This window comes from Molothrus aeneus, chromosome 4, assembly GCF_037042795.1.
Source record: "Molothrus aeneus isolate 106 chromosome 4, BPBGC_Maene_1.0, whole genome shotgun sequence".
Classification (NCBI taxonomy): Eukaryota; Metazoa; Chordata; class Aves; order Passeriformes; family Icteridae; genus Molothrus; species Molothrus aeneus.
The window spans coordinates 34,884,865-34,897,072 of NC_089649.1; the positions used below are offsets into that span (position 1 = coordinate 34,884,865).

The 12,208-nt window shown below is 36.0% G+C and overlaps 1 protein-coding gene across 2 annotated transcripts in view; it reads right to left on the reverse strand.

Annotated features, from left to right (window-relative positions):
• SPOCK3 (SPARC (osteonectin), cwcv and kazal like domains proteoglycan 3) overlaps positions 1 to 12,208 on the reverse strand; it is a 167,415-nt gene that overhangs the window by 42,435 nt on the left and 112,772 nt on the right. For both annotated transcript variants that reach the window (XM_066548250.1, XM_066548252.1), the window contains one exon: positions 6,495 to 6,609. In XM_066548250.1, the coding sequence (XP_066404347.1) occupies positions 6,495 to 6,609 (115 nt within the window). The remainder of the gene's footprint in view (positions 1 to 6,494; positions 6,610 to 12,208) is intronic.

A 12,208-nucleotide genomic window follows, 5' to 3' on the forward strand; every position in this document is an offset into this window, starting at 1 on the left:
TTAGATTATTACTAATTATGATGGAAAAGTCTCTTTTTAGAAAGTCTTAGCATGGAGTTTGATTAATGAAAAGAAGATACTGCTGACAATTTTACTTGGCTCAGTGTCACTTGAGAAAAAGAAGATATTCAGTTAAAAAATTTTAAAGAATTATGCAAAAAATTTATCTTAGCATTGAAGAAACAACCAATAAAATTAACTCCACTGAGTTTTTGTTATTACACAAAGTAATGAATCCTAAATAAATGCCTTTTACAAATACAGTAACACAGTATTTTTGGGCTAGCAAATTCCCTTTTCATCATATATATGGAAATAATTTACAAATCCAAATGAATTATTGCAAAGATTATTATTCTGCTATCTCAGAAACAACCCATCATTTATAAAATATCTAGTAAACTCTAAAATGTGGTAAAACAATGGTACTTCTTATTAAAGATCAAGTAAAAAATGGTCTATCACTCACCTTATACACAACAGAGAAAAAAAGAACATTCCTAATGAATTAGGCTACCAAATATCAAAGCATAAAAATCCACAATCCATCAATTTTCACTTTATCTTCAAATAACTTCAAATTATACAGAAGGTATACTTACAGCTCACCATTACTGTAAATGTATGTAACAAAGTAAAAAAGGTGAAAAACAGTAGCTTGAATGGTTGGATAAATACAGGTTTAAGATGAATAGCATTAAGTTTGAAAAGTAAAAATTATGTATTCTAGTAAAAAAAGCAATAAAAGAAAAATGAACATTTACTTGTAAGTCAACACCCTCTGAAGAACTACAATGTATATACAATAATACATTTTAGTTTCACCACACTTTTAAAATCAAAAGGTTTCAGAAACAATAATAATAGAGTGTTCAGAAACATCAGTAGAGTAAGGAAGTTTACCTATGGATAATGCATTTTCCTCTATCAAGGAAACTAAGTCACAATCTTATAGCCAATTTACATTTAAATCAATAGCATGATTAATGCTGATGCCAGCAGTAAAAACAAGAGCAGAAATATTAGCCCAGATTCAGTTTTTGTTGTGAGCCCACAATGACACCAACCTCAAGTAGTGTATATCAGTACAGATAAGACAAACTCCTGGATTTGAGTGCTTCCACTGATACCACTCATCATTATGCTCTGTCATTTCAGGCTTTATCTAAAGACTATATTGAGAAAAATCAGCAAAAATTATGAAAATTAATGAAATTAATGAAAATTAAGCAACTAAAATAGCATAGAGAATTTATTTTATTGTTGCATTTTATAGAACTGCAGTAGGAATTACATAAAGAAAACTTAGTGAATATAAATATATGGCTAAGAAGCACAGTAAACTAGAAAGCTGACAATTACCCAAAGCAAATTTAACTCACATATAATAAATGTTGCTACCCCCTATGCTCCCAGACTACCAAGACCACCTCCTTCCATTTATTGTGCATATTCCTCTGAGAATGTTAACTGAGAGCAGCTTGCCTGTAATGAGAACCAGCACTTTTCCCTTTGTGTTTCTTTTTATAGGCTGGTCACTAAATTTGCTGTAACAAGCATGATACTATGAAATTACATGTTACAATTAGATCTTTTAAAAAAAATTTAAAACATACTACCGTGTTTGTAAATAAAGGTCAAACAGCAATATAACATAACAGGTCACTGATTGGCCTAGAACATGTTGGTTTGAACATGGATTTTTATTCTGTTGATGTCCTGTAGTTACCTTTTCAAAAGAGAAATAGGGGATTATAAAACAGCAGTATCTGTCATTGAAAGGCAGAAATACAAAGAAGAGATTAAGGAGTTAACACAAGTGGTAATTTTGGCTCACAGTCTCTTTATTTGTGCCTTCTGGACACCAGTCAGTGTTCTCTCTGAATGTAAACAAAACAAAAGCTCTTTTTTGGCATCTATACCTGTACTATATGAAGAGTAGTAGAGGTCATGTATTGAAAAGATGATGCTATGCAAATTAAATCAGAGGATTTGGGAGAGTGCTGCTTGGTTGTTTGTCCCTCTATTTGTTTTTCAAGCATTGATGCACACAGAACAAACCAATATCCACAGTGTCTTTAATCCTACTGTTATTTATCCCCATCTTTACAAAGCAATTAACAATTTGGCAGTATTCAGTATAAAACAGGATGCAGCTGAGAGGACAGTCATATTCTGTGATTAAAGTCTTTCAGACTGAAAATACTTTGAACATGCAACGTTGCCTTTTTACCTCCTTCTGGCAAAAGCTTAGAGTCAAAGAGTATGACATTTGTAAGAGCTTCCTTGTTACCTACATAGTGCTCCTCAGATGCTGAAAGAAAGAGAAGCTCTTTTTTTTCTTCCATGAATATAAGCCTAAATCTCTTATTTTAGTGAAAATATCAAGTGAGCTCTTAGCACAGGATTTATTAGAGATTAACAAAAAAATTATTGAGACTGAATTCTTCTATTTCAATAGCTACTAAAAATTCATATTCAGTATTCTACCAACAATGATACAGCTTTTTGCCATTTAAACTGCAGGGCCTTCAACTGGCCCTGAGCTTTTGGGTGTGACTGCATGTCCCAGCTGAATCTTGACTCTGTGTCAGGGCAGAAGCACAGCCTTATTTCTATGATGAAAGTATGCAAAGATAATTGAGAAGGATGCTGTACTACACATCAGCCAAATCTTTGAAATAGACTGTCTGGGAGACCAGGATCCTGGACATGTCACAGCACACTTTTGTCAGAATGTTAGTGCAGCTTGACGGGGAAATAAAACAAAGCACTCTGTCAAGATTTTTGATTTTAAGAACAATTAAACTTTCCTAATGTGTGCACTCTGGAGTAGAGCAAATTTGAGATAACTGACAATGGATGCTCTTCTTAGATACCTTTGAAGTTCTTTAACCATAGCTAACAGCTGTCAGCCATACACTCATCTGCTGACAAAATTTATGCAGAAATGCCTGTGGTCTTCAATGACCACACCTTGCATCATCTGCATTTTTTCTTACCCATCAGACTGAAGAGCACGACAAGTAAAGGACAGGGCTCACTACATCTGAGAGCAAAAGGAACATGATCCTATTTGAAAGAAAAAATTGTGCCCAGACACTGCCAAGGGGACAAAAGACTCCTCAGTTTTGTAAAAATATGCAGTGCACAGAATCCTTCTGAGCTTCTGGTTCTGCGTAACTACTGAAAAAAGCCTCAAGAGTTCTTAGGAAAATCAAGATCTTTAGATTCTTACTCAATGAAATCCTTTCATTCAAAGCTGTGCAACTCAGTATGACCTGGGTACCCCAAATCCTGGCACATGCTTGAAAAGGAGATTGGATCAAAAGCAGGACATGAGGCAATGGCTATGCTTGGAAAACAAGATGCTTCCTCACATGTCTCTTTAACACCTCTGTCACAAGTGCTACTGCTTCCCATCCATTCTGCTTTATCTTCTCATTGTGCATCTACACAACTTCCAAAGCCCTCCCTCTCTTCTGTACTCCCCATATTCATTTACTTTTAACTTTGTGTTCCTCTAATATTGCCTCTACTGCTCTGCAGATGTCCCTCTCTCATCTGTTACCCTAAGTTTGTGTTTTCTGTCTCTTGTTAAAAATTACTGGAGTACCTATTTTAGTTTATAGTTTATGTGATACCCATTGCTTTATCTAAATTACAATCTAAATTAAAATCAAAGATGGCAAAGATTTTTATTTTACTGTGAGGGTTTTTTTTGTTTATTTTTTGTGGGGGTTGGTTTTTTTTTGCTTGTAATTTTTGTTTCTAACAACTTACACTCTAGATCCAAATCAAGATCTTAGCCCTTTCATTTATGGATTTGACCTAAGAGACCCTGAGCATCAACTGGGTTCAATGTTTCTAAAGGTATCATTAAAATGAGACAGCCTTCACAAAAGGCTGGATCCCCTCACCTGCCTCATGCCTTCATCGGAGATAAGGATTAGATTAGTTCACTTCCAACCAAAAGGACCCTATGATTTCATTACTAAGTTCATATACATTCTAAGAAGAAAATCTGTTTTTCTGAATAGTGGTTGAATTTTGTTTCTCAAAGGAGTATAGGGATACACACCAAGACTATTTTGGGAAAGTTCATAAACATAGTATGCTCTCCAGATACACCAAAAAATCAGCAATTTCAATCTGAAAAGAAGAAAAATTGTCCCAAACAGCCTAGGTAGGGGATGTATTTTAGGAAACCTTTACTTATGCTATCCCTGAAAAAGGAACAGTAACCTTACCTTGCTTGTTTGGCTCCATCAAATTTGTAACCAACTGACATAGGTGTACACAGCTTAGAATCATGGAACCATAGCAACATTTAGTTTGGAAAATATCTCCAAGATCATCAAGTCCAACCACAAGAACAAACTCCATTACAGAACTCCATTTAAAGACTGTATTCTTGTAACTGTTCTTAGAAGAATTTCTGCTGTAAGAAATTTTGTATTGTCACAATAAAAGCTGAAATTTCACTAATGATGCTCAGCTCACTTTTGTGTTTCTCAATTTTCCTGGCTTTTGGCCTTGTAAAGAAAATATATTAACAAATTTCATAGAATTTGGAAAAGCCTGTGTTTTGCTTGCTCTGACAATCTGTCTGGACAGGATTAGAGTTAATTCCTATACCCATGAGACCTTTTTTCCTTTTCTTTTACATAACTAGGCACAAGTAATCTTGACTCCCTGGCAACTTAAATCATCAAGAAGATTAATTTTTTAAAAATTCCAATTTTTGAAGAAAAAAATTATCTCTAGATTTTTTTCAGTATTTTAGCACAGGAATATGAAAAATTAAATATGCTTGAAAGAATACACACGAAAGATAATGGCATCAGGTGAAACAGCTTCCAGCAGAGAGAAGGCTGATTTTATTTTGGTAAAAAACTAAGGGCAATGATAGCATATTGAAAGACTAACACTGGAGAATGATAGGCCTACTACTCACAGAGATGCTTTTTGCCTCATTATCTTAATTTCACTTCATGCCCACTGTTAAGCAAATATTCCCATATCCACCCTGGAGATTCAGAAATTATTGCTAGAGGATGCTGCAGCCACATTAAGGTTACACTCACTGTATATCTTATCAAAGGGGCCACAGTAGCCACACAATGCTGGGTCTTCCAGTACTTTTCATTTTATTTAACAATGAGAGAAGATTATATATTTATCTATTTATTTTCAAGATACTTCATGAAATTGTAAATTAATGCTTTAAAAAATGTCAAGACTATCATTTTGTAGAGGAGCTCCAGCACAAGGAGTATTTGATTACATATATTCAATTAATATTTAATTACACAATCAATTATATTGCCAAAGATGAAAAAAGGGACCTAAAGAAGTGTTTCAGAGCAGTTTTTTAATTGACTTGTATGCCTGCACACAGTTTAAACTTTATAGTGGTCATCTTCATTCATTTTTAAAAGAACATTAATTTGTTTTTTAAACTAGAAAAAAAAATTCAGTTTTGGCAGTAGCTACAGCTTATAATGGAAAGTAAGACTATCCTGCACAATAAATCAGGAATAGTGCTTCAAATAATGAAATATTAGTATTAATGCAGGAATGCAATATTTGTTTCTTTTATGGTTATAAGGTTACTACAGGAAAAAAATCATCCGTCAAAACTAATTTATCTGTTTTTTCAATGTATTTTACTCATCAAAAGTGTTACTATACAGACAGAACAAAAAGATGCATCTAACAGAGATCAGTCTAAAGAAATTTTAAAAATGCAGACCTCCAATCATGCTTTCCTTGACAGATTCAGGCCCATGGTAGCCTAAAACCTCATGACCACACTCTATTCAGAAACACCAAAGACAATATCATGTTTTGTTTAATTCCACCTTCTGTAATCACCTTGGAGCCACTGAAATACAAATATGCTCAGCCACCATTTTTCCTCTCCAGTTTGTTCCAACTGCACCCAAAATGCCTCCTAAGAGGCACTGCAAAGCAACTTCATTTTCTAGCAGCATAATCTCATTCATGGTCCAAAAGGAAAGCTGATTTACTCTTATCAAGCACTTTTCAAATGAACTTGCTTACATAATCCAGCCATTACTAACAGTTCTACAGCTCAACTGCTTGCTCCTAGGACCAGCAACAAGGACTTCTAAGTTTCCTTCCTTTCTACCACACTCTTGTTTTCTTGAATATTTAACTGAAAACACTGAGGAGTAAGGAATTAATTCCTTGACTTAGAAGCATCTCAAGGAGTATTAAATAGAAAATGAAAAAAAGAAAAAAAACAACAGCACTAACTCATACTACAATAGCTCATTTGAAAAATACCATGCTATTTTACTATAGGTACAATTTCAAAACCCTTGGCAAAGAAACAACCTTGAAGAAAATACATCTGGTTTTATTCAAGAATAATGAGTGTTTCTAATAACTGTAATATTCCATGTGCAAAATCTTCCTTCCTTCTGGAAATAAGTATTAAAAATAGTACACAAATTACCATCACTCACCTCTCCTGTCATTTCTGCCTGCATTTGTGGATTTGTCAGAAGGGCAAGGGCAACGTCCTTCACATTTCACTGAAATTTGTTTTCCTGAGACACAGGCTTGATAGTCTAATTTGCACTGTAGGGAGACAGAATGACTATCATTAACATAAACATATCTTATTAAAAATATAAACTTCGAGGAAATTTGAAGCAATCTCTCATGAAATGCTTAAATCTTTGCATACAGGTGAGAAGAAAAGTCTTCTGCAATATATACTACTTTTGTAACAAAAATTAGATTCAAGACAGGTACAAAGTTTTTGGTTCCTAGACTGGCTACAGTCACAGACCCAATCCAAGCATGAAGGCACTTGTGGTGTGAGACTGATTTGAATATCTGTGCGAAATGGAAGAAGACTGCATTGGTTTTATCTGTATTCAACGAGCAAATAAACACAACAACCATATTCATTATTGATAGGAAGCAATAAACAGTCAATTTTCATAGAATTTATCACTGAATTTCTATCTTTAGGAAGACAGTGTAATGGTAAAAAAGCATTATTGAATAAAACAAAAAGCTGTGCCTAATGTAATTCTGCATAGTGACTATCTTTTCTGATACAGAAACAGATTCATTTGTGAGGTTTTGATCTGTGCACTTACAGCTCCAACCCAGAAACCACATAAAAGTTAACTATATCTGAGAAACAAAATTGTTGTCTCAAGCATATAGAAATAATGTAGTTAAAAAACATCTACATTAGTATCATTGTAAACATTGTCACTCTTACTTTTTCTTCCAATAAAACAGTTTTTTGCACAGAGATCTTTCTCTGGGATGTTTTGTCAATGTATTATCAGGAAAAATATAAAGAAGAAACAAGGAGGAGAGAAGCATCTACAAAGAGCTTTTTTCCAAAGCAAAAGAAGAAAGATTGTTATGGAGAACACTTCATCCTTGAACAAAAGATGCCAGATGTCTCATTAAATAGGTAAAGAACACAGAAGCATATGAATCAGAAAAGCAGTTCAAGTAACAAATAAAAATATGAAGTGTTTTCTGTGCATCACAACACTTCAGAACAATCTCACCAGAATTTGTCTCTTTTATTCCCTGACTCATATTTTGTTGGGGTACATAACTTCACTGTAATGTAGTTCCATTATTTGATTCTCAGGATTTCCAGAGAATGCTAAAGTCAAAGTTTCTGTCTCTCCTAAAAATATGTAAAGGGTGGGAGCACTGTAGCTATGAAAGAATCAAGGAGCCTCCTGAAAGACTGCTAGTTTCCACTAGTAAATAGATGTAAGCACTGTGAATTTACAGAACTTTGTCCACTTTTTAAGCAGTCACACTTCTAGTCTTGTCACGCTCTCATGCAGTTCTATATCTTGCATAACCCGAAGTGCATCACTGTAACAAAATAGTATATTTTTGCACCATTGCCAGTACTAAAAAGACAAATAATTACCTCAAATTTTGGGTACTTCAATAAAGTCATTATTGTACTTCAGTTCTGAATGTCTCACTTTTTGCCAAAAATGCACGGTTAAAAGAAAATATACTAACAGAACCTTTAAATCCCCCCCAAAAATCCCAACATAACTGTTCCAATTGAAAGCTATATAGCAGTAATATCTCATAAAGGACTAAAAAATGGAAATAAACCAAACACCTTCCCATGCTGATTTTGAAACCACAGAATACTTTTTCTATCTCAATTATCCTGGCAGTACAGGAGAGTGTTTGCATTACTATGATTCCTACCAGTCCTCTCTCCAGGAAGTACATGACCCAATTCATATTTTAATGCTCCAACCAGTATTTGGAGTTTGTGGAATGGATTACCACTCAAATTTAATACTCATGTCTGTTAAAAAGACATGTCTTTCTAGTTTTAAGATCTGAGAGTTTTTATTATTCAAACTTAGTATTTTAAGGATTCAAACCTACAGATAGCTGTAACTTTAGGCTTTTGATTACACCCCTTGGTGAGACTGCCACTTAATATTTGACATATAAACCCATTCCAGGTCTACTTTACTGAGAAACAGAGTATGATGAGGGAAGAAAAAAAAAAGTAATACTTCCATTTAATTTCTGAGGATTTCTTTAATCCTTTCTTGAGAGATTATTTATTATATTATTTATTATAATCTAGAGAGATTATTTTTTTACAGACTCCAATGCTCCTTTGATTCACTTGACTGTTGCTGAAGAGACTAGTAAATACTTCATAGGTACTTCAGCTGGCATCATGAATTGCAAGTTTAGTCTTTTTTGTTAATTTTTCTTTGAAGTTGTCTACTCAGTCCTATTTGCAATCTATCTATTTGCAACATCTACAAACTATTTGCAACACTATCCTTTAAAACGCTAAAAATTTACTGCTCAACACTTGGCACAGGCAGAGATACATGAGATACTGAGTGCAAGGTCAGCACACAACACTTCCATATCAGTACTCCCATTCACAGGTATGATAAAATTTTACCCTCACTGAACTCCTTTTACGGACAGGCAGGTAGCAGAGATATATTCGTTGTTTTCAGAAACAAAGTAACATCATGGTGCTTGCATAAGCTGAAAATGAATCAAGGCAGTTCTGACAATTTCCTATTAACTGCTAATGACACCAGGAACAGAACTCTGGTTCAAACCTCTTGTCATCATTCCCCAAATTAACAGTGCACTAGGATGCTGTAAAGATAGCTCAGTTAAATAAAGGTGGGTCAAATTTCCTTCAATGTTACTCTTAAACTGGTAGAAGAGCAAGCAACATACCTGAAAAACTCCACAGAAAAAAAATCACTGAAATGCAGGCTATGAGGACACAATGAGAAATAGTGGTCAAAAAGGAGAGGTGGTGTGAGGGGATTCATGCCAGGGCAGTAGTCAACTTGATTTCCTAATCACATCTCTTTCCATGACTTTTCAATGGTCTTGGGAATCTGGAGAATTAACAGGAAGCTGGCAAATAGTGACCCACTTGCACTTCCATGCCTGGTAAAATTATGGAGGAGATTATTCTGGGAGTTACAGAAAGACACATGAAGGACAATGCAACCACTGGTCACAGCCAGGACAGCTTAATGAGGATGAGTCCAACTTGACAATTCCTTTTACACCAAAGTTACCCCCCTAGCTGACCAAGGGGGGCCAGTTGATAAAATCTTTCTGGATTTCAGTAATGCTTTCCATGCTGCCTCTCACAGTGCCCTTGTGGAGAAAATGTCCAGCAGACAGCAGGATAAACCCATCAAGCAAAGTGTGAGCACCTGGGTCAAGGGTTGGACACAAAGCTCTGTGGGGTAAATGGGATAACATTAGGGGATTTTATTAGGGGAACATCAAGCTGGTAACCAGTCACTGCTGGGGTTCTACACAGCTCCACTGTGCGGCCAGGGATCTTCAAAGTCCTCATAAACAACTTGGATGCAGGACTCAAAAGTACACGAATCAAGTTTGCCAATGATATTCAGTTGTGAGGAGGTGTTGATTCCCTCCAAGGCAGAGAGGTCTTTCAGAGAGACCTGGACAAATAGGGGTGGGCAATCACCAACTACATGAAGGTCAACAAAGGAAAGTACCAGATCCTGCACCTAGAATGGAGCACCCCTGGATGAATAGAGCTGAACTGGGCAATGAGTTGCTGGAAAACAGTGCCATGGAAAGGAAACTGGGGTCCTGATTAATGGCAAGTTGAATTTGAGTCATTGTGCCCTGGCAGCCACGTAGGCAACCATGCCCTGGGGTGCATCAGGCACAGCATCGCAGGCCACACAAGGAGGAGGGGATTGTCCTGCTCTGCTCTGCTCTGGGGCAGCCTCACCTCGAGTGCTGGGGGCAGTTTTGGGTGCCACAACATAAAAAAGATCTAAAGCCATTAGAGAGCCTCCAAAGGAGAGCCACAAAGATGGTGAAGGCCTTGAGGGGAAGCCATGTGAGGAGTGACTGAGGTCACTTGGTCTGTTCAGCCTGGAGGAGAGGAGACTGAGGGGAGACCTCACTGCAGTCTGCAGCTTCCTCATGAGGGAAAAAGGATGTGCAGGCACTGATCTCTCCTCTGTGGTGATCAGTGACAGGACTCAAGGGAATGGCCTGATGCTGTGCTAGGGGAGATTTAGGTTGGATAGTAGGACAAGGTTCTTCACCCAGAGGGTGGCTGGGCACTGGAACAGCTCCCCAGAGACATGGTCACAGCACCAAGCTTGGCAGAGTTCAAGTCTCTCAGGCACATGTGATTCTTGGGGCTGTCTTGTGTAGGCCAGGATCTGGACACGAAGATTCTTGTGGGTCCTTCCAACTCAGGTTATTCTATGATTCTAGAGGGTTGGAAGGTGAGCTAAAGGATATCCTATTAAACATGGAACAGTTTTAGAAGATAGAAATACACAAAAAATAGTCAAAATATTAAAATAGGCTGAAATATAATGTAATTCAATACAGAAAACTCCTATGTTCTACTGTTACACAGTATAAATAATCAAGATATTAACAACAAGCTGGAGCAACTGGCTAGACATCCATTCTAAAGGAAAAATAGAATGGATGATCTAGTGATCATTAAGAACAATTGAACAGTTTTTAAAAACATCATACCAGGATATATAAATGTTAGGGCAACCTACAAAACATTTAAGATAATTTCACATAGCTCTGGCAGCACTGTACAGCTTGCAACAAGGTTTCAAACAAGACAGGAATTAAACAAAAAAGGAGTAACAGGAATAATGAGAAATCTAGAAAATAGTCACCAAAAAGAGACTGAAGGACTGGGTCTTAAGAAAAGACTATTCACAAAACAGCTGTCAAATAGTCAAAAGACATCTGAAAGGTACCTGAAAAGAATACCACAATGAATGTTACAAGAAATAATTGTCTTGAACTCCTGCAGAGAAGTAATAAATTAGATACTAGGCAGACTTTTTAAGAAGGGTAGTGACATCTTAAAACAAATCATTGGAGAAGCTTTTTGAATCTTAATAATGGTCTTCACAACCAGGATTAGATAAATCCATCAGGAATTCCACCTGTGTAGCTTATCTTGCTTTGGAGAACATGGGAGGATCAGTTGACAACAAGCTTATTCAGTTGGGAAGCACAGTACAGACCTGCTCCAGGAATGAACCAGTGTCAAAAGATTATTGCTTGCATAAATCTTGTTCATTTGGAGAAGTGTTTGAAAGATGTGTAATGAATGAACTAGGGAGAAGGCAAAAAGGGAAAGAAAAGTAAGGCTTATACTGGACTATTGATCCTAGATAATTTCAGTAAAATTCTGTTTGGTACTGAGTGTATTTGTGCTCTCCTGAGCTCTTGAAAACCTGATATATGATTTGGGAGCATGGTAAGTATTTTTAGATAAACTAAAACAAAAATTAGTTGAATATATAAATGCTTTGAAATGTGAAATATGAACAAAAAATCCTTAAATTGGATATCCACACCTCACATATAATTTATTTGCTTTCATCTGCAGAACCATCATCTATCTGTAAAAAGACATATCATGCAGAGGGACAGTGTGTGAGACACCTGTAAATTAGTTGCTATTTGCAGACTTCTCAAAATGTACAGGGAATAAAGACATTAAATTAGATGAGAAATTTAGTTTAACTGTCTGGCTACCATATAATAAAAGACATAAGAGTGTACTGACAACAATTTCCCGATAAGATACAAGGGAGGGATGTCCATTCTGGGTGCTAAGTGAGTAAAGTCCTCTGGA